The 23,411-nt window shown below is 43.2% G+C and overlaps 1 protein-coding gene across 16 annotated transcripts in view; it reads left to right on the plus strand.

Moving 5' to 3' along the window:
- Positions 1-14,634: 14,634 nt before the first annotated feature.
- Positions 14,635-23,411, plus strand: part of nrxn1a (neurexin 1a) — a 56,244-nt gene continuing 47,467 nt past the window's right edge. For 9 of the 16 annotated variants that reach the window (XM_051417544.1, XM_051417559.1, XM_051417557.1 and 6 more), the window contains exons 1-2: positions 14,635-15,040; positions 16,321-17,765. In XM_051417544.1, the coding sequence (XP_051273504.1) occupies positions 17,033-17,765 (733 nt within the window). In that variant the 5' untranslated portion in view covers positions 14,635-15,040; positions 16,321-17,032. Of the gene's footprint in view, positions 15,041-16,320; positions 17,766-22,757; positions 22,776-23,411 lie in introns of all 16 variants that reach the window. The other 7 variants (XM_051417543.1, XM_051417549.1, XM_051417547.1 and 4 more) reach the window with 1 other exon arrangement.

Raw genomic sequence — 23,411 nt, forward strand, 5'->3', positions numbered from 1 at the left:
TCTCCCAAATAACAAGCTCTTCATGTATGCCGTGTGAGCACTGATTCAGAACCAAATAAACTGGACAGCAACAGTCTGGCCTGTAATGTCAGCTCCATGAACAGCAGTCGTGCTCATTCTTCTGCCGATGAGAGTAGCCAGTCAGCAAACCTTTTATGTAACTCACCAGCCTCGAGTTTGCCAGCCCAGCTGTGGTTGAAATCCACAGCTGTGCTGGAAAATGCTGCTGAGGAAACATCTGCCATAAGGAAACCCTTGTTCGGGACATCAAAACCAAACCTGGTCACTGGCCAATGGCAGCAGACTAAAGGTCAGCTCTCAGCCTTTTAGGTGGGAATGTGTGTAAATGTGTCAGTGTAGAGTAGGCTACATGAAAATGAAAAAAAATATACCACATTCACTGCTCTGTGGTTGCCAACTCCAAAACATATTCATCTTGTTTTTTACCCTGTTATTTTACCCTCTAAATTACGACCATGGTGTTTTTTTGTAATTGAAATCAGGCTGCCCTGTAAATGCAGCAGTTTCAAATAGTTGCTGTACCCTACTGTGAAAATAATGAGCTACTTTTATTAACTATGAAACTCTACAAAGCTACAGAAGTGTACTTACGGGCTAAATCCTGCACCAAATATCTTAAACCGAATGCACACATCTCCTTCATTTGTGGATCAACACCACAAAAAGCTTACAAACTGTCCCATATGGGCTCACCTTTTGTGCAGTATTTGTCTTTGACAGGGACACATTTCTTGGAAAAATGTTTTATTTTGTCTTTTTCTTCAGTTTCTGGCACATCTATTTTATTATGATGACAACATACAAATTTTGGGAAATATAAACAGTCCCTTGTACAGCCTGTTGTCTAAGAAAAGAGGCAGTTTTATGATGAGGAATACGTTTTATTTGCTCTGCAGTATGTGTCTTCACTGGGTGAATCTGGCAAATTTGTTATCTCTCGTTTGGAAGATGGAAAACAAAGATGTTGCTGTAAAAATGAAGATAAGTCAAGAGGAATGAACGTGAATACAATCTACTGGAAAAATGTTCTTCTGTCTTCTTCTATCAAAAAGAAGATTTTCTTTTTTAACACTAGTCTGTATAGCTTCCCATTCTAATACTAACCATTAGCAATTAAATTACTTTAAAAATCCAAATTAAATCTACTGTAATCCACTCTTCATTCTTGATGTAATCAAAAGAGTTACTGTATCAATACAATAATCAAACATAATAAAGAAAGAGCCATTATTCCAAAACAACTCATTAGTGCTGTTACTTAGATCAGTGTCTTCCTCTATTAGTGTTTGCATTCTCCATATGTATGTTACACTAGCTTCACTTTATTCTCGTTGGCCTTCTTCCTCTCTGACACCCCCACTCAGTTTCAGTCTCTTTTCCCTCTGCTCCACCTCTCCTTGTGTTCCTTCTCCAACTCCAGATCTGCTGCTAAACCTTCCTGTTCTCCTCCTGCAGAGTCTTCTGTTTATTCATTGAGGAGGTGACCAAGATAGATATTTACTGCACCGTTTCCTTCTGTATTTTACTCATTTGTACTAGCTTCCTTTCATTTAGGAAAATCTCACTTACCCAGAAACATCCCATTTGATTATTACTTGCATTTAAAGGGTAACTCCATCACTTTTTTCCTGTTTTATACCTACAGTCAGCATTGGTTTCCTTTAACCATGACCACGGTCGTTCCCTAACCGTAACCAAGAAGTTAATACTGTAACCGTGATGATGAAAGTTTCCTTAACCCTGTAACAAAGTAGTAAAAGCGTTGTGTAAAAAAAGTGTTGCGTAAAATCAGAAAATAATTTTATTTTTTATAGGTGAGGTCGTCCTGCTGATGGGGGCATCAGATCAGAAGTGGTATTCCATTGTTTAATGTGGAGTACTTGTTGAACATAAAGCCTTTGTTACAAACTGGAAGTGAAATATGTCTGCATTTACGAGGCACTGGAAAAACATCAGGATATAGTAGCTTCTGCTACATCAATTTCCACCATTCTTTTTTCAATTCGTTGCTTGCAAGTCTAAATTGCACTGCCCTCTGTTTGTTTGTTTTTTATAGTATCTGTCCCTGCTCTGAGTGGGTTTTCTTGTTGAGAACAAAAAAAATTCCAGGAGAATATCTGTTCTCCTCTTAGTCCTTGGTATTTTCTGCAAAGGCTTTATTCTCTTTAACCCAGTTACATTGTGCATTGCTGAATGGAGCTTTTAAACTCCAGAACTTGTTTTGAGTTTGTTTCCTCCAGCCAAGGTTGAAGACAATATAAGAGTTTCTGTTCTACACTGGCCAGCTTAATCAGTTCATTCCATGTTGTTGGTCACAGTGAGCAAACACGTGATACCCATGTTGCTTTCTTTTTAGCCCATCCTGGTAAAAACTTGACATGGTCTTTATCTCCTTAACCTGCTCTTTCCTCTCTGGTTGAGCTTTGAAAAGAGATTTCTTCACTTAATAGAATTTATTTTTTCCACCGTCCACCTGCAAGATCATGTAACTAACCTCCAATGTTTAGTTGTTCTCCTGCAGCAATTGAGGTCTACAAAACCCATCCAAAGGTCTCCTCCATATTGACTCACTCCAGCAGCAGTGGTTGCAGACAAAAAAAGCTCTTGAACCTCTGACTCCATCTCAACAGCCATGGTGAGAAATTGGCCGGCTGAGCCATAAAAGTCTACTATATGTAGAGAGCAGAGTTGAGTGGGCCATTTTGGGCTCTGAGGCCTCAGACTGTTTGATCCTGAACTGTTCATATGACTCCTGAGATTTCTCTCACAGGCTCAGGCTCGGTGAACGCAGCCACATATATCAGCACTGTTGTACTTTCCTGAGACTGTGATTCTATTCTGAGTAGAACAACTAATAATGATGATGTGAAGGACTGTAAGATAAGAAAGTCATTATTAGCAAGTCAATATTATCTATTTTGGCTCAGTTTTTACACTGAGATGGCAAAAAACTCATTTATAAAAATGTTGGACCAGCACAAGCATTGACTTAGAATAATAGAATGAGAATCATGTTCACATTGGCATGACTGATATTCTTCCTCTGTCTTCCAATACTGTAGACGCAATCATAGAAAATTATGATAAAATAGGACATTTCATAGATGATAAATACTGTGTCCCCTTTGTCTTAGCAGCAACAAAAGCCAAACATTGGAGTTCATGATAGAGCCTTCTGTTACATATATTAAGAGTTTGATTATAAAGTTGATGTGTCTTCTTTCTTCATCAAGGTCTTTTGTCTGAGGTGCTGACAATAAAATAAAATGTAAAATATTTGGTTTGCTGCACCTCTAAGAAAGGAGCGTTATCCACGTTCTTCATTTTCTTTAAAAAAAAAAACAGGATTTTTTTTTAAACACCTAAATTAGATTACTGCTGATCTTAATTTGTTTTAATGATGAACCACAGGCTACTTCCTCACTGACTGATATTAAATAGTAAAACCTCTTTCAGCAGTGCAATTAAACATTGCTCTTTTTTCTTCATTTAATTTCCAAGTTAGATAAATCACATGCCTAAATTGGGGTCATGGTAACCTTAGAAAAAATTGTGTCCAATCATCCAACTTGTATTTTTATTCCTCCTGTAACTACAGAGAGGCAGTTTCTCTGCTTGGAATTGACATCACCGAGGGGATTTGAGATATGTCCCCTCAAAATTGTTATAAATAAGGCTTAAGTCCAGTTGTTGCTGTGGAAACTAATACTCTAAAGCTTCCTTGAGTTTAACCAAAGTCTATAACTTTATCAGTATGTTTGAGTGAGAACCATGAAGTGATCAGAAGGGACTCCCTTTGGTTTTCCAGGCTGCAGGATTTTCCAGTTTAAAATAATCTATGTTGGGAATATGTAGCTGACTCCACAGTCCACAACACAATTTGCAGTGAAAATGTAAATCTACTCTGAACAAAAAAAGGAAGATCTGGTTTGGTACAAAGGATACTTTCTTCCTAAAATGTTTTGTAGAATTTCTTTCAGCTCATTAAAAATAAGACTTAATGTTTTTTGAAAAGATGTACCCATTAAAACATTTTTTTTTCAATGCTCAGAATGTGGAGTATCTGTGCCTCCTTTTTTGTCTAAAACCATGACATTCAATAGACATTATATCAGCTCAGGTTGATGGCAGTCCTCAAGAAGAGGGCTTGGTGAAGATAAAGTGACCCTGAAATGGGCAACATCGCTGTTAACTCAGGACGAAAGCTACAAAACAGCCATGCTAGTAGCTTTTGGACACTGAGTGTCAGTGTCAAAAGTGACACTGACTAAGGTCAGTATGTTAAAATATTCACTACGACAATGTTAACTAGGCTAAGCATATATGTTAACCATGTTCAACAGTTTGCTAACATTTGCTAATAAGCACTTAGTAGCACAAAGTACAGTTGATACAGATGGGAATGTCATTAATGTTGCAGATATTTGGTCTAAATTAAAGTATTGGACCCATGTTTACTTGATGGTGCTGTTGGACCGAAAATAAGGGGGTCACCAAAATGTTACACTACACCAAATTACACCAATTTTCAAGGAAATACATCCAGCTGTTGGATTAGACAGTTCACTCAAAACCACAAACGTGAACCTTATGGTGGTGTTAGAGGAAAAAGCAAGTCTTTTTGATACATCATCTTGGAACCATGAATGTCATTACAACATTTTCTGCCAAATCATGAAGTGGATATTTCACTGTTTAAATGAAGACTTTGACCTGCAGGTGGGGATATATTATTGCGAGGCAGCTGGACTCGCAACATCACAAAAACACGTAAACCATCTGGCGCAGAATGTTAGGTGATGGAGGAAAGATCAGGGAATCACCAAGTTATTAGGATTTATTCTATAGGCCCTATGGATATTTGTAGCAGAATATCATGCCAATCCATCCAATAGTTGAGAAGACTTTTTAGTAAAGCAACAACATTTCTACCTCATGGTGGTGCTACATGAAAAATGTAATGGAAATCCTTTTAATAGTTACCAACATTGCCATCCATAGAGCCACACTGCTAGTGTGGTGACAGAGGATATCAGCAGCAGATGCAAGATCTTCAGAAAATAGGACTTTTATTGAATGTAATAAAAGTCTGAATAAATCCTGCAGAAAAAAACCAGCACACAGGAAAATACAGCTTCTTTTATACGATTTGACTATGTGAGAATCATGCACAAACAATGTAGTCAACAACTATCCACAATAACATCCCATGACCATATCTAGACTTTTGCCCTTGTCCTTGGCCTAGGACCAGCTCTTAAGCAATCTCCCTATGGGAACAAACTAGAAAACTACCCCAGAGTTAAAGCCTTACACAATCAAATTGATTCTAAGGTTATAACAGGTTATATGGCTATTGTGTGAAAATATACCACACGATTCCTCCCTTTGAGGCTAGAAGTCTCACTCATAAACAACCCCCACTGTATGAGTCTGGTACCACCAAAACAATGGCTAAGAATTGATCCTCGAATTGACTGCTTAAGTTAAATTCAGGGAGAACTTTGGGTAGAAAATAAAGTCTGCACTGTGCTCGCATTGCTTTTGGATTGGAAAGAGAACAGGCTTGAGTCTGAGGTTTAAGAGCACAGATGAGTCAAAGCCAAATCTGGTGGACAGCTGGCTTGGAGTCAAAAAGAAGTCAGGGCCAAAGTGGAGTCATAGCCATATCAGAGCAGAGCCAGTGTTGGCGCCAATCTGGCCGAAGAGCCACGGAGGAGATGGAGCTGAGATTGAGCCAGTGCCAGAGAAAAATTTGAGCAATGCTGGAGCTGATGCCCATTCTGGAGATGAGTAGGAGTTGATGTCAGAGAGGGAGTCTCGCTTTTACTGAGGAAGCAGGAGCTGATGACGAAGAAGACGATGAGTGGAGCCTGAGTTGCGTCAGAGTGGAACCAACCAGATAATTGTTGGAGAGGAGCCAGCATAAAGCTGCTGGAGTCTCTACTGAAGTCAGAGACAGAACAGGAGTGGGGGAGGAACTGAGATGAAGAGGTGTAAGAGACTGGGGATTCATGAAAGTTTTCTTTCTTTCTCCATTTCATTCCTTTTCTGATCTTAATGACGTGTTGAATTTAGAAGCTGAGAACAGTGTGAAGCTGACGAAGAAAAATTGTGCTGTCAATGAATATGTTGAGCTTGGCAGGTGAAGAGGCCTGATTTGATGTGATGAAAGGGAGTCTGTCACTCTGGCTGGAGAGAGAACATTTTGCTCTGGACACTTGACAGACTCGCTACTGGTAGCCACAGAAAAGAACATTTTCTTTTTTCTTTTTTTTCGCTGTTAATATTGTCATCTGCAGTTCTTCTGACCTTCAACCATACAACTATTTCCATACTATAAAAGTGAGTTTCAGAGGTGCTAGTAGGTGAATTTTTATACTTTTCAACAGAGCCAAGCAAGCTGTTTTACACTTTTCCAGTCTTTATGCTAAGCTCAGCTTACCATCTTTTGACTGTACCCTGGCTGTTTGTATTTAGCATATAATCTTATTCTTGGTAAGAAAGCGAATAAGTGTATTTCCCAGAGACGCAAGATATGCCATATGATGAACAAACGCATCACCTAACCTGACATAACCATGTAATATTTCACTCTAAAGTATTTGACAGACATACAGTACATTCCCATAATCTGTAAACAAGAATTCATCCATTTTACACCATAGCCTTGAACCGACCACTTACAGACTCTGCCTCCCTTTCTTTCACCCACCATCTTCTCTTTTGTTTCATTTTATTGTGACAGTGCGTGTTATAAGTGCCGAAGTGGAGGATGGAAATGGAACCAGTTTGTAGCTTGCGAGGATGAGATGGCCATGACTGTGTGATGGGTCAGATTGGAAATTTAGCCAGGCCACCAAGGAAGGTAATTGTTTTCCAGGGATGGCAAGGGTTACATGGGAAAGCTAAAAGGAAGAAATAGGGAATGAGAATGGAGACAGGAGAGGGAGGGTATGAGTAGGTAAGCAACATAAAGAGCCATTCTCTTCTCCTCCTCCTCCTCTTCTTCTTCTGTCATTTGTATCACTCTGTCCCTCCTCCCTCTCTCCTCCCGTTCCTTGTCCTTATCAGATAAGCGAGGACGCCTTCATTCTAAAGGTGCTACTAGACATCTCCAATAACTATGTGTGTGTTCATGTGTCTGCCTTTTTTTGTGTGTGTGTGTGTGTGTGTGTGTGTGTGTGTGTGTGTGTGTGTGTGTGTGCGCGCGTGTGTGTGTGTTTGCATGACAGTTATGGGAGCTTGTCATCGTGCTCCTCTAGATCAATGGAGCACAGTTGCCTAGCAACCTGCTGATCGGGAGAAAGGAGGCGGGGGTGAGAGAGGGAGAGAGGCATAAGATTAGTAAAGAGAGAGATGGGGAGGTCTGGAGAGGGAAGGAAAGAAGGAAGAGAAGTGGGTGAGATCAGCGGTAAAGAATGCTGTGGTTGGATGACAAGAAATAAGACCTAAGACAGTAGAGCTTAGCGTGTCGAATCTGTCTTTGTGGGTACTGTAAGAGTAGGGTGAGGAGGAGGGAGGTAGTAGGTGGATTGTGGGGTGTGAATGCATGAATTGGGCATATATGTGTGATTGTGTGTGAATGTGTGCAACAGTAGTTTGGGTCTGATGAGTTGATGTTGATACTATCGCTGAAATAGAACATCAAAGCGCTACCATGGTGACGCCAGCAGCACACTCTCTCTCATTTAGCTGCTGATTTAATTATCTTTATCTTAAAGGGGAACAAAGTGGTTAAACGCACTGCATTGGGAGGGAGCGGCGGTAGAGATAAACATGAGGGAATGAGCGTGAGGAGGGGGGAAATGGAGAGGGAACTTGGAGGGAGATGAATTTGGACAGGAGGAAATGAGGAGAGGGGAGACGGGCGTAAAGAAGGAGAGGGGAGGAGAGCAAGGACAAGACAAATGAAATGAGAGCGAGAGAGACAGAGAGAGAGATGGATAGAAAGAGAATCTGATGATCAGGTGTTGGCTGGCCTCACGAGAGATGCACACATATGCTTCAGATCGTCTATGATATTTACACAGTCTTCCTCTATCTGCCAGTGATGGCAGGAGGAAGGAGTAAGAGATGAAGGGGTGTGAAGGGAGGATGGGGTGTCATTATAAACGATAAAAAAGGGGGAGGGAGGGATGGAGAGACAGAGGAATAGCTGTACATCCCAGAGGTATACTCTGTGACTGAGTTAGAATAACATGTGGAGGCAGAGTGGCTGTTAAACTTTATGGAGGATTGAAAATGGACAATTAGCATCTCAACGATCTCACTGTCACCTGGAACATTCTCCCCTGTTGTCATAGTAACCCTCCTCTCCCTGCTCACATTTCCTAATTCATGCTACCCCTCTCCACCGTGGCTGGAGTGCTCACTTGCACCTTCTTGCTCCTGAACGCACACACACACACACACACACACACACACACACACACACACACGGCACTTTGTGTGTATAATCAATACAAATTATATTTTGTGTGTTTCTCGTCTGGGGCCGTTTTTCATTATGGGGAAATCTTATTGCTACGGCAAACGATGATGACGATAGAGTACAGTTTGGTGGAAGTCCCTTTCCTGTTTCAACATGACAAAGCCATCGCACGAAAAGCAAGAAATGGTTTTCCAAGACTGGTGTGAACTGGCTTGCACGTCACCTTTGGGATGAACCAGAACGCCGACTGTAAGCTGGGCATTGCTCAACATCCGTTCTCAACCTCACTAATGCTCTTGTGGCTGATTGGTAGCAAATACCTGCAGCCAGGTGCCAAAATCTTGTGAAATGCCATCACAGACAAGTGGGGGCTTGTTATAACAGCAGTTTAATGCCCATGGGTTTTGAATTACATGTTCAGCAACAGGCCTTTTCAATGTTGACTTTGCACAGGTGTTTGATGATTGCATTTAAAGGTCCAGTGTGTACAATTTAGGAGGATCTATTGGCAAAAATGGAATATAATATTCATAGGTTTTATTTTCATCCTTCAGTGAAACTAAAACAGCTAAATTGAGTTCAGCCAATATTAATTTTATTCATGCTCACCTGTGCTTTTCCTGTTTTGAAATGTCAAATGAAACAGCCTATCATACACATATGGGTACGATGTCTGGGTGGTTTAGTCATGATTTGTGTGTGTGTGTGTGTGTGTGTGTGTGTGTGTGTGTGTGTGTGTGTGTGTGTGTGTGTGTGTGTGTGTGTGTGTATGCAGGTGTATCCACTTCATTTGATTTCTTTCTTCCCTCTGTAAGGTCCAGGTAGCTTCAGGCAGTAAGGCGCTGGAGTTCTCTCTGTATGTGCTGTGCAGCTATCATTTTGAGGCCACAAGGTAAAAGGTCAAAGGTGAAAGGTGAAAGGGCCCAATGTTTTCCTTGTTACTGGTTTCCCTGTTCGTTATCTGCTCTTAAAGTGTGCTCCACTGTACAAAACTGCTCTGACCCTTGACCCCTAACTGTAGGGCATGGAGTGCCGTGGGGCTGAGAATGGCTGCATCGCCATGACAACCAGTAGCAGCTCACAGGTCAAGATTTATGTTCGTTCTGATGCGTGTAGACACACACTAAGCTCTGCACATGTGCACACACAAATGTGAATCGGTGGTGCAGGGGCTAATGAACTATGGATCTCGAGATTTTTTTCCATTTGGCCAAACATGTAAGCAAGCCCGCTCTGTCACACACACACACACACACACACACACACACACACACACACACACACACACACACACACACACACACACACACACACACACACACACACACACACACACCTCCTCTCATTCAACCTCACTTCTGTGCACACATACACACAATCAGACTGGCTTTGTTTGGTTCTTGTCGGTCACTCTCAGTCTGCTGGTCAGATGATCAATGCTAATGCCTGTTGAGAGTTCTAATGACACACAGATCCATACACAGATGGACTGCACGTTTGCTCTTGTGCGCGTGCGTGCGTGTTTGTGTGTGTTGTGTGTGTGTGTGTGTGTGTGTGTGTGTGTGTGTGTGTGTGTGCCAGTGCACGTGTGTGGGCTTCCATGTGTGTTTGTGCACATGAGCTAATGTTGTTTGTGTTTAGAAATTGCAATCCTTTGATGAGGACAGGTCAGGGCTATTGTTATAAATGAGAGTAAGATTGCAGGGAGGTGACCTCTCCTACCTCACACACAGGGACACACACACATACACACACATATACACACATGCACACGTGGCTGTTTGCACTATTGGCAAGTGGAATTAGTAAATGTATGAGCTACACAGAAACTCATTACAACACGATTAGAGACAAACCTCCCATTTAATCTCATTTAGAAAAGGGTGGTTGCCTGTCAAACACACTCACACATACACACACTAACTCACTTACGCGCATGCACAGATACACACACACTTGTACTTACACAAAGACCAGCGTCTCTGTATGAATGACAGCAGGGGTGTCTGACTCATAAAATGATACCCTTACAATCATATGCTCTCACCACTGTGTAAGTACAGTGTTTTAAATGACACAGTAAGTCCTCTACATACATTTAATATCACTGTTTCTATCATATCAGCATTAAAAACCTGAGATTTCACTACATGAAGCACTTCAACTCCTCCCTTCCTCACCCCCCTCTGTGCCGTTTGTCACCACTCACAGCACAAACTAGGTAAACCTCACCGTCTCAAGCTCAGCTCCAAACACTGTAGCACAAACTGACATAAATGCAAGCACAAAATATGGGTGCACAAACACAAACACGCACACACACCCACTGGATGCTGACAGATGAGTTTTTATTTTTGGCTGTATATTCTCTCTGCTGGCAGTTCAGACACATATTACCCGCGCACAGGCGCTCCTGCGCACACGCACACATATACAAAGAAAATATGTATACACAACCAGACACACACATATACAGTGACCTTCTCTCTGCTGAGTAGGCAAAGAGTCAGGGGTCACTGCCTGCTGTCAGCCTGTCAGAGGGAGGAAGGGAGAGGGGAAGTGAGAAGAGGCAAAGGAAGAGCAAATGTGGTTGGAGGAATGTACAGAATGAAGCTCCTCCGCTTCATCATTCAATAAAGACTAATGCAATCAGAGCCGGCCCATATCTGTCACGGTTAATGTTGGCTGATAGAGTCGCAGCAATTTAAAATGCTCATGGTATAATGCATTTCCTTGTGCCTCTTACAGACTGATGATGCATCACATCACGCCTTGATGGCTCTTGTAGAAAACAGATAACCTGCTCCGTAGCTTGCTGAATGGGGCTTCCATTATGCCTGACCATTTTGCTCATTTTTATTTTAATCAGGTTACAAAGAAGTTTCATTTTGAAATTCATTAAAAAAAACTGAAAGTTACCTGAAGTTCACTGCTCAGTCTTTTAGAATTATTGCAGATTATTATATCCGCTTTTATGATTTCGTCAGGTAAAAACAATGCTCTCACTCTCCCCAAAATGGATATCCGTTACTGAGTTTTTCTTTCTTGTTTTTTCCAAATGTGAGTATATATTAAGAATATCTTTGCTACAAAAATCTCCATATGATCGAATCTTATTAACTAATTAATTAAGTTCCGCCTGTTTCCAAAATAAATCAATTTGTTTCAATAATTTTCTAGAATTACATATGATTTTTATTGATTGTAGTGCAGCGATGGGGCTTTTTCTGCCCCCCTTAAAGATACTAACATGCATTCTTCTTTTCATTGGGAAGTGGTTGAAATAATCAGACTGAACTGGCAGATTTTTTTCCCTGCACATTTATTTCATGAGGCAGGTGCGTAGTAGTGGGATGAGTATCCAAAAGTAGAAAAGACAAAGTCCCACACTTAGCAACGTTTCGGTACTAGAAATCAGGCAAATGGTTCATGATAATGAGAAGATATCTTAAATAGGGAGTGGCTACACAAATGCATCCCCCTGTGCAGTAAGAAGGCATTAATGTGGCAGCCTCCAAAACACATGTGGAGCTAGAAATGTAGACCATTGTACCAGCACCAAGTGGGCACAGCCACCATAAACAAATAAAAACCTTTATAATCAATATATAAGTTTCACAGAAATTCAATAAACAAACAATATATATTAAAGTCTCAGTATGTCAAATTTCTCTCCAATGGATCAACACTCATTACACCAAGCAATAGCTTTTAATGGATGAAACCACCAAAGAAAAATATATACAACCCCAACAATACATCTACAATGCATCATAATAACCATATGTCCAAAACAATGAACATCTGGGCCCATGCAGCATTAGGCATTAATGCCTTACTGCAAGGGGGAATGATTGTTTACATTTGTGTAGCCACTCCCTATTTAAGATGGCTTCTCATTATCATGAACCATTTGCCATGATGAATGTCTAGTACCGAAACACTGCCAATAAATGTTTGTATTGCAAGTTAAACAGACAGAAGTGACTTGATAAGATTGATTTTTCTTAAGATCTCACTGCATAAAATGTGACTTCTTCAATCATTACTTAATTCCATATCAATTTTAATTTTGCCAGAGCAGTAATTAATCTCTGCGGGTGAATTTTACCTTTGTATTTGTACATAGTCCTCCGCACCAAAAACGTCTTTTCTACCACAATTTTCCATGCCGTTTTTCCTTGCACATGCAGGGAAGAGATGGAAGAACGTTATTATTTGATAATGCCATTTGGTCCAAAAGGTCATCCTGGCCCGGGGATGGGGGGGCGGGAGGGGAGAGAAAACGGGGAGGAGGGAGAGCAGGAGTAGTGTTAAAAGGGGGGGGGGATGAGGAGTAGTAGTGGCCAGTCCAATGGGAAACTAGGTGCTGATGTTGAGATAGTTTCCATAGTAACTCCTCCTCCTCCCAGTCTCGTTCTTCCCTCCCAAACACTTTCCGCCACACACAACACACATAAAGACATGTGCACAACTGCATGCTCAGACCTCCCCTCTTTATCCCAGCGTTGGTCTCTGTGGTAAACCATTTTTGCTTTAGTATCTGGTTCTCAAATCAATTTGAACCTTCGTGTTCCGGCTGTGTGGTCATATGATATACTGTGGCTCGACCATTAAAGCTACCTCTCTACCAGTTTTCATGCCTTGCTGGAGTAGATATGTACGTAAGGAAATGTCTCTCACAGCCAGTGCAGATTCCAATGGAAACACAGATAAAGGGAACAAAAAGGAATGATTCTATGTGTTCGCAGTTGATGGCTGTACACATTACTGAGTGCTGAATGCTGCTCCATTCACTGTTTCTTTAGAGAGCTTCTTGAATTGGCATCTCTGATCAGGTCAGGGTTGTTCTTCTTACAGGAAGCCCCAGCCTTCGTTTGCCAGTTCTCTAGCTCTACTACTCCTCCTCCTTCAGCTCCAGCACTCGATGAAGGTGAGTGTTAAAATAGAGTAAAAGGAGAAAAGCAGATGTGCTGGCTAGTCAGAGACAGACATATACAGATTGAGGGGGGGGAGAGAGAGAGAGAGAGAGAGAGAGAGGGATGGAGAAAAAAGAGCAGCAGCAGCAGCTGGCCCAGGGAGCCCAGGGAGAGCACCTCTGAGCTGGGCTCAACACAGCTGGAGTCCCTCCCTGGGACAGACTGGGGAAGAAAAAAAAACCCTGTTTGTGTGTATCTGCATGTGTGATCTGAGCATATTATATGAATGGAAATACACTACATGGCCTAAAGTATGTGGACACCTGAACATTACACCCATATGTGGCTGCCCTACTGCCTGAAGCAACATGTACCTCACAAGAATAGTAAAGTGGACACACCTGCATCCCCCGAACCACACGTACTGTATACAGCACACACACAAATCACAAGTAAACCTCGGGGGGGGGGATTTCATGCACTATATGGCCAAAAATAAGCGGACACCATCACCCCATATGTCCCAAAACAATGTGTATTGGTCTAACATGCTCCACTCTTCCACACGGCTTTCCACAGGATTTTGGAACCTGGCTGCAGGGGGGCCGCAAGACCGCTTGTGAGGTCGGGGCGCTGGTGTTGGGTGATAAGGCCTGGCTCTCAGTCGGCGTTCCAGTTCATCCCAAAGGTGTTGGATGGGGTTTGGGTCAGGCCTCTATGCAGGGCCAGTTAAGGTCTTCCTCACACTACTACAGCAACAAAGTAAAGTGTATACCAGTGTATGTTGTAGAATTTGAATTAAAGGGACCTTGTGGCAAATACCACACAGGTACAGTGAGCATATGTGTGTTGAATAAGTGTGTGTGTGTGTGTGTGTGTGTGTGAGAGAGAGAAAACAGAAACAGTGAGAGTGATTTGTAAATTGAGACGGCCTTTCTCTGTTTCCTTTTCATTCCGTCCCCCGCCCCCCCAACCCAACACTTCACTGACTCGCTCCTGTAGCACGAGAGAGAGGTAAAGGCCATCGTCACTGTCACTCACGGATGTAATCATTCGGATCAACCCCAGTTCTCGCCTTATTTTCTGCCTCCGGTAATTGCGTTTCTGTTTCGTGCGGGCGGTGAGTGTGCGCTGTCCAAGGTGCTGCAGCAGCGCGCAGCCCCGCCCATCCTCTCCAGCTCACTCTCTCTCTCACACACACACACACACACACACACACACGTATACACATACACACGTTTCCTCTCTCTCTCGCGACCACGTGACGCTCACTCTGCCGAGTCTCGCGGAGAGCATCAGACTGCACCTTTTCCTCCTCAAGAGAACGGAGAGAGAGAGAGAGAGAGAGAGAAAGAGAGAGAGAGAGAGAGAGACATTGAATCAGACAGAGAGAGCAAGCGCGAGAGAGGGACGGAGAGCTAGAAAGAGAGAGAGAGAGAGAGAGAGAGAGAGAGAGAGCGCGCGCGAGGGGGAGACCAATAGCACCTTGTCGCCTGGAGGCGAGCCTGTGATAATTTTGTCCCTGTCCGGTAGACCGGCTCTATCTACCACCAAGCGCGCGGGTGCTCTCTCCTCTCTCGCGGCTTTGAGATTCTCCTCAAATGGGAAGGGAAATCGATGAGTCGCGCGCCGCACTGTTGCCACGGAACCACAGGATGTGCGTGAGGTAGGTCGGTTTCTCTAGCCTATATAAATATCTGTGTGTGTGTGTGTGTGTGTGTGTGTGTGTGTGTGTGCATTGTTGGGTCGCTTTTTATTTACCGGGGCGAGGCTGTCACATCACCGTTACAGGTTGTGATGCCAATTAAAACAGTGGCGGAAAAAAAAAAGTAATTACCGTGTTACCTGGTAGCTAAGCTGTAGTTAAGTGCTACGGCGCAGGTGAAGAGACTGAACCCCTGGTGTAGTCAAGTAACGGACGCGGAGGGGGGAAAAAATGGAGAGGAGGTATGGCCGCAAATCGAGAATCGATATTTCAACCGCATTCATTCACCCCATCTATCAATAACTGGAATGTCGGCGCTTTTTCGCCGCTCACAGATTTGAGACCCTAAAAAGAAACAATGTGTAGGCTACCGTGTGTGTGTGTGTGTGTGTGTGTGTGTGTACAGCCGGTGTGTGTTGCGTTTTGTGTGAATTGTGTTGAGTTTGTTAGAAAATGAGCTCTGGAGCCGTTAATTCGATAAAAGCGAGGCGGTTTGAGTCATCCGCCGCAGCGCGCGGTGCTGCTCCCGCTCTTTGTGATGTAGCTGACAGGATCCTTGACGGTGGCGCGAGAGGTGCCAATCGTTAACCGTTAATCCTTTTTTACAAATAGCCTAAATAAATAAACAAAACCAAAAAAAGAAAAAAGAAAAAGAGGGTTAATTGGTTAATATGTCTCTTTCAGAATGATTTTAACTCTCAGAAGGGATTTTTAAATTTTTTTAAAAATATGCTTTATAACGTTAAGGCAGTCGCAGGTGTGCCACCTTATAAAAATCTCCTGCGGCATGATGGGAGCTCTACTGAGGAGGTGCTGTTTATGTATGTCTGTGTATGTTCTGCGCGCGTCCCTACACTGTGTGTGTGTGTGTGTGTGTGTGTGTGTGTGTGTGTAGCTTAAGTCATTGTCGTGTGGGCTTGTGTGTAAGATCTAGGTTTTTATTGTGTATGTTCAGTATGTTCATAGAGGCTACAGCCTTGAGTTGGGCCTGTTAAATGTGTAATGTGACAATGTGATGTCTGTCTGTGTGTGTATGTCTGTGTGTGTATGTGTGCACGCACAAAATGCATGAGAGAGAGTAATTTGAGAATAATAGCGGGCTCGGTTTGTGTATGCTGTGTGTGTGTGTGTGTGTGTGTGTGTGTGTGTGTGTGTGTGTGTGTGAGATAGTTTGTGCGTGCGTGTTTACGCGTGTGTGTGTGTGACCCTGGTTGATTGTGCCGTCTCTGTTCTCTCTGTAGGTCGCTGGAGAGAGTGATGACGTGGCAGTGAGAGACACACATACCTCACTCACACACACATACACACACACACAAAACACACACACACACACACACACACACACACACACACATATTTGCCGACACACACTTTAAGTCTTGCCCTACTAAGACAGGGAAGAGGGGGAGAAAATTCTGCTATGACGGTGTCATTTCTCTCCATTACCAATGTGTGAGCCACACACCCACACACACACTCATACTCCCTGGGGAGTTGCCTTCATGGGGGATAAGGCCCTATCTAGGGCACAAAGATGGAGTTCACATCCTATTCGTCACGTATCTAACACTCACACAGATGTGCACACAAATACACATACCTGGAGTCTCATATGTCCAAAGTGAAGAATGAAAGACTGAATGGAGAGTAGACACTGAACATCTCCGAGAAGACGCAAACACCAGGCCGAGGCAAAAAGAAGATTCCCCAAGCGTGCCGAAAGGACGGCGGGAGCTACGGTGTGACCCCCCTCCCCCATTGGAGCTGTATCGTATAGGAGCATCTCCTTGTAAAGAGCACTACCAAGAAAGCAGGGTGCACCGGAGTCGTATAGAAGGTGTTCTACGAAGTGCCCTACAGTTGTCACCATGAGCTGTAGGCTAGAGGGAACACCCCAGCTCTAGCCTCTATCAACTCCCAGGTGTGTGTGTGAGTGCGAGAGCGAGTGTGTGTATGAGTGTGATGGCGGTGTGTGTTTGGGCGGCAGCCCCCCTGCTCTTCCTGGGGCTGTGCCTGTGCAGTGTGGGGGGCCATGCCCAAGGGGAAGTCCTAGAGTTTGGAGGTGTGTCCAGCCAGTGGGGGCGGTTCCCAGTGTGGAACGCCTGCTGCGAGAGTGTGCTGAGCTTCAGCCTGCGGACTCACAGCCAGGAGGGCCTGCTGCTCTACCTGGATGATGAGGGCTTCTGTGACTTCCTGGAGCTGCTGCTTCTCCACGGCCACCTCCGCCTGCGCTTCTCCATCTTCTGTGCTGAGCCAGCCGAGCTGCAGTCAGGTGTGGCGGTGAGTGACGGCAACTGGCACGCAGTGCGTGTCAAGCGGGACTGGAGGAACACCTCGTTGGAGGTGGACGGGCGACTGGAGGGATGGGCGGAAGTGAAGAGCAAGAGAAGAGACATGACAGTATTCAGCCACACCTTCATGGGCGGGGTGACACCAGAACTTCACTCCTCGCCCTTGCGACTCACATCTCCTTCGGTACGGGACCACCCCGCCTTCCGTGGCTGGATCACGGCGGTGAGCATCAACGGCTCACTGGTGACGTTGGACAGCTCGGAGGGCGTCACAGTAACGGCCGGCTGTGGGCCGGATCACCAGTGCCAGAATGGAGGGGTGTGCAGCGTGGTCAACGACCAGGCCGTCTGCGACTGCTCCGACACCGGTTACCAAGGCAACGACTGCAGCGAAGGTAAGGCCCAGAACCATGCTGACCCATCATATACATCTCATCCTTTACATACACACACATACACTTCAGTACATGCATACAGCTACCTCTGTGGATGCATATCTCCAAATTAATACCTACAATTTCAAACACCAGGTCCTTCAGTGTAGACATCTATTTTTCATTCACACCTTCACAGCTGCCTTCAGTTGGTGTGTATGGACCAGCAGCCTTCACAAACAGTGCGAGACAGGCATACTGATTATATCTGATATTGATTTTTTATGGCTGCCAATGACTCTCAATTTAGCCCCCACAGCTTTGAGCTTAGCCCCCTCCCAAGAACTGCATTCAGTTTGGTGAAGCTGGAGCTGAGAGCTTGAGAACAGCTGTTCTGTGCTACATTCAAACCTTCAAAGCTTGAGAGGAGATTTGGAGACAAATTCTGGAAACTCACTGAAATTGCACCTGGCTGGCAGTGTAAAAAGCCTTGATGGGCTCAGTTGGTGTGTTAGGCAAAGCACAATAACCATATAGATCTATTATGGAGGTGGTTGCTGGCTTGTGTTGACAGACTTTAATTGGAACTAATCAGTGGTTGTTACACGGCTGATGTCTGGCTGCCTGTGTTAATGGTTTGTATTGATTCTAGATGGCCTTCACAGGTACCATGCATAGGGTGTTGAAATGAAGTGTGTACAATCTATCGCCTGCCATTAATTTGAAAGGCTTGCAGCTTGTTAGGATGCTGTGTATGTGTGAGAGTGTATAGTATGTGTTTTTGTGTCAATGTTCTTATGCATTATAAAAGAGGAAATAGTGTCCTGTCAGTAGTGCTTTATGAATATGAAGAACTGTGACAATAAACAGCCTGATATAAAAATAAAACTTTTATGTGGAAGAGGCAAAAGAAAAATGCTGTTTCACAAATGATTTAATATCTCAACTCTACAAGAACACCCTGCATTAATACTGTCAAACAAGCCTTAGGTCAATACAAGTGCCAATATACGGGGCACTGTAATGATGGCCATTACAAAAACATAACAGCTGCTTAATGAACTCAGCTACCTTGTTATGGCCAGTACTGCAAATGCTTTAATTTTCCCCCTGCTTAGTTGTGTGTGTCGTCAGATTTGCTTCAGTTCATTCACAGAGCAAATCTGCATTCTTAATCAATAGCGCATTCAACTCCTGCATGCCTTTTTTCCCTCCTCCTCTTCGACGCCAAAGATACTTTTTCAGCTTTGCCTCAGCAATTGATATTTTAATGGCACAAATGCATCTGCCACCAGTTTTCTGGCAACCGTTTGCCACCGACCTGACCTCACACCCCACCCAGCGCCGCTGTAAGCATCGCCCCTCCCTTTAGCCACCCACCGTATCACACCCTAGCATTTAGTGGGCAGTGGATGGCTTAGGTTGCCATGGAGACAGGACTAATAAGGAGACCTCATGCCAGGAGTGTTTCTCCGTCCGTCCTCCCTTCCTTCCTACCCCCACCCCTCACCTCCAACATCCCCCTCCTGGACTCCTTGCTGTGTTCAGCTCTTAGTGACTTCAGGCACCATGTCTGCCACACAAATCTACTGTATTTACATTAGACACAAGGCACTTCATTTGTCTGGTAACTCTCAGTGACCAGCAGCATCAATAAAAACAAGACAGAAAAATTTAAATGCATGTAGTGGTGAGTGTGTATGTATGTATGTATGACAGGTCTTTATTTTCAAGGCAGGTGGAGAAGGTAGCTGGTGCCTTATGCTCACTAGTGCTGATTTGTTGATTGACAGAGAAATAATTAATATTTCCAGCAGAGCTGCAACCTGCTTTTCTTTTTTTTGTATCATTTCAACTTGAATATATTTGGTCTGCTGGACAGACAAAACAGCTATTTGAGCTATTTCTTTCTCACTTTATAGACTAAATGAATGCCTTAATACATTCAAAAGCTAGTACTAGCTTTTGGACGCAGGTGTCTACATGTTCAGGAAGTGACAAGTGAAGTTATCACCAGTTCTCTGCAGAAACTCGGTGCTTTGCTGAGAATTACGTGTGACCCAAGCCAGTCTAATCCAGTTCGCTGTTTAGCTGCTGGTTAGAGCACAGTGTGAAACAGACAGCACTGACACAAACATACCTGCACAAACACATGGAGAAACACTTTTACAGTGTTCAGGCTCCAGCTCCACCACTAGTCACACCACTACTGATGTGCCTAATAGCAGTGTAGCTCTACAGGCTGAATGGAAGGTGTAGACATTTTACATAAAGGCTCTCACCAGATACGATACCTGCTTTGGACTGGCACTTTGTCACTCAACAAGAGGCTACTTATACCCTTTAAGGGGCTGTTTTATATTCCTAGAGATGGACTCACATTTCAATTGTGATTGATGCCAAGTTTTGCTTTGGAGAACAAGTGCTAACATATTTTTTCTCTTGGCAGTAGTGGCTGATGTTAGTAATAGTAGTCTCATAAAATGGTTCCAGTTAGGAGGTCTACTTGGATGGATATACTGGGTTGAGCAGAACTGTATCTGGTTGTAGTAGATTTGTTATTATTTTAAATCATATAGTTTTACCGGAGTCATTAATGCTTATATTCTTCTTTCCCCGAATAAAGCTGCAGATAAAACATAATTGGGAGGTGTACTTGGGTAGAATTTTGCTGTGAGACTGAAATGGAAATACAAATATCCCTTCTAGCTCCCTTTTTGAGTGTTAGTATAAGTGCATTGTTTCAGACTGATATTTCACTCATCTTTTCTTTGTTTCTCAGATACAGGGTTTAGGTTGCTGCAGGGTTTTAGAGTATGATGGTTAGATGATAGTGGGAATTGAGAGAAGCGTAATGACTGGTTTTGAAAGGTTACTTCGTGTCTTTTCTATGGTTACTCACTGGTAATGATGTTGCAGTAATTCATGGACATTAGCTCAGGAAAGGGGTTCAACGTACGGAGGTATTCCAGTGGAGCTCTTCAGACAGAAATAAACAGCAGCAAACGGGGGCCAGTTAACAAAAACATGAGCCTTGGACAACAGAGTGCAACAATATCTTCTGATGCTTGTTTCTTATCTTAGACCTCTCTGAATCATTGAACTCATCCACTCATTCTGAAAATAGTTCGGAAATACAGAGAGGTCCGAGAAAAGAATTGAGTAGATGATGTATTTATTTGCGCTGTGTTGTGGAATAAAATGTTTTTTAAAACCAGCCCCATTTACTGTTCATTTCGGTCTGACAACATCCCGGCTCAGTGGGATATCTCCGACCGCAGGATTCACAGGCTGAGCTCATATCCATGCATCTATATTACTACCAGCGAATAACTCATACAAACTTTTAGTATGTCAAAAGAAATCTCTCTTCAGGTGCACTGAGGCACACTGCAGAGGAAAATTCAAAGGTTGTATCTGAGAAATGAAGCGGATGGCAAATGGAGTAAAAGGAACAGAGCTGAAGGTTTTGTAAAATGTTGATTGTGTATTGTGGAACCATAGTTGCATCTTTGGAAATTAGGATGATCACTATGTGCAAGTATGAGTCCGGGCTGTGTAGTTGTTTTGTAAATGTCAGGTGGTGACGGGTATAAAGACTCATCTCTTATATGGTACCTTGAAATTATTGTTATTTTGTACCCAGCAACCTCACTGAAGCTGCACAATAAAGCTTTGAGATAAAATTATAACCCTCTGAAAATTAGAAAAAAATTCTGTTATGAATCTTTAATACAGAATGAATATGCTCTGCTAGAGGAAAAAATGGATCCTTAGGACTGTGTTTGAAGCCAGAAATAAGCAATTTGGCTGTGGCAGTGCTAGTTTCCGTACACGTTTACAATTACACGATATCTTCAAGGCTCCCTAATGATCCACTTTTATTCACACTCATATTTTTGCAGATTTGTGACAAGCTTAGAAACATTTGCAAAGCAATATAATATTATTATATACTGCAAGCATGTTTTTCTCCCCTGGAAGACAGTATATTACATCTTTCATACCATTGAGAGGAGAGGGCTATTTATCAGGGTTTTGTTCCAAAGCACAACAATATGTCAGTGTTGAAGACATAAAATATTATTTGAGATATTCAAACTATAGCAAAGAGAGTTTGGGCAGAGCTATGCATAAATGTAATTACTGTCTAAGCTGCTCTGCCCTCCAGTGAAGGCAGAGTGAACCTGGCTTGTTAGGCCTGGCCTGGCTTGCATTGTCCTTGAGGGCAAATCGCTGTTAGCATGCTAATGGCTCCACCTGTTTCTGACATGCTACTAGCACAAGGGCAGAGGCAAGGAAACACTCAGATGAGCACACAGCTCAGAATACACACACTTGCACACGCACACAAACATCTCACACACACATACACACACACTCAGTCTCAATATTGAACCATGCATGCCCCTCGTTTTCCTGCACTGCTAATCCATCCCTACATGTTTTTCTGCTATTTCACGTCACTATTACTGCCATAGTCAATGTTAGTGTATGTGTGTCTGTATGTTTGAAAGACAGAGAGAGTGAGAGAGAGACTGTGAGAGTGAATGTGTGTGTGTGTGTGTGTTGCATGCTATCTGTCGGGGGGGCTCTGGGGAGAGGAAGCGGCTGCAAGGTAAGTTCTGGGGTAAACGGCTCTTGAATCCAAACATACAGGTAGGAAAGTATATGTTCGACCACAACCCCCCTCCACCCTCTGTATCTACAAGTGTGGGTGGGTATGTGTGTGTGCGCTTATGTAAGTGTATTTGCACACATGTGGAGTCATTGAGACATTGTGCATTTTTTTAATGCCGCTGTGTGCATATATATAGACAAACCTCAGTTTTGGCTACCAGTGCAGCATGGTATCCATTGTGACGTTTGCGTGGATTTTGCATGTATGTTACCACGGTAACCCTGGACGGGTGTGCATGTACAGTAAGTAGCCATGGTAACCGAAGGGCTTAGCATGCATGTTAATGAATGTCTGTCTCTCTCTCTCCTCGCCCGGCCACGACACCTTTCCAGATCAAAGCTACACTCCAGGTAGGTTGCACTTCTATCTATCTGTCTGTCTGTCTATCTATCTATCTATCTATCTATCTATCTATCTATCTATCTATCTATCTATCTATCTATCTATCTATCTATCTATCTATCTATCTATCTATCTATCTATCTATCTATCTATCTATCTCTCAGTTCTGTCTATGTTTGTCTGTTTTTAAGTTTCTCTTCCAGCTCATTCAAACATCTCCTCCTTTCCTTCTCTATCTGATTCCCTCTTTTCCAGATTCTTAAATTTATTAAGTAATTATTTAGGTACGCATTTCTTTAAATCATTTTATTTTCACCATTCCACTCCAGCCTCTCTATACCCATCTTCTCCATGTCAGTCTTGTCCTTTACGCTCATCTTCTATTGTGGAAATGAAGTACAAGGTAGCCAGCGTAAATATATGTTGGTCTGTGTGGGTGTGTAGGGGTTGGTTGCTGACATCTGGTAAGTTCTACATCCCATGTGTAATCATCTGAAGTGGCTCTGGCCTCAAGGTTACAGAGACATAGGCACACACAGATACTGTATTCTATGCGACCTAGTTCATAGCTGTGTGCAAGAGTCTGTGTGCGTACCTGTTTGTGCGTAGGATCACTGCCTGGGATGAGTAAGTGTCTTCAAAGA

Source organism: Dicentrarchus labrax, unplaced genomic scaffold (genome assembly GCF_905237075.1).
Source record: "Dicentrarchus labrax unplaced genomic scaffold, dlabrax2021, whole genome shotgun sequence".
NCBI classification, from domain to species: Eukaryota; Metazoa; Chordata; class Actinopteri; family Moronidae; genus Dicentrarchus; species Dicentrarchus labrax.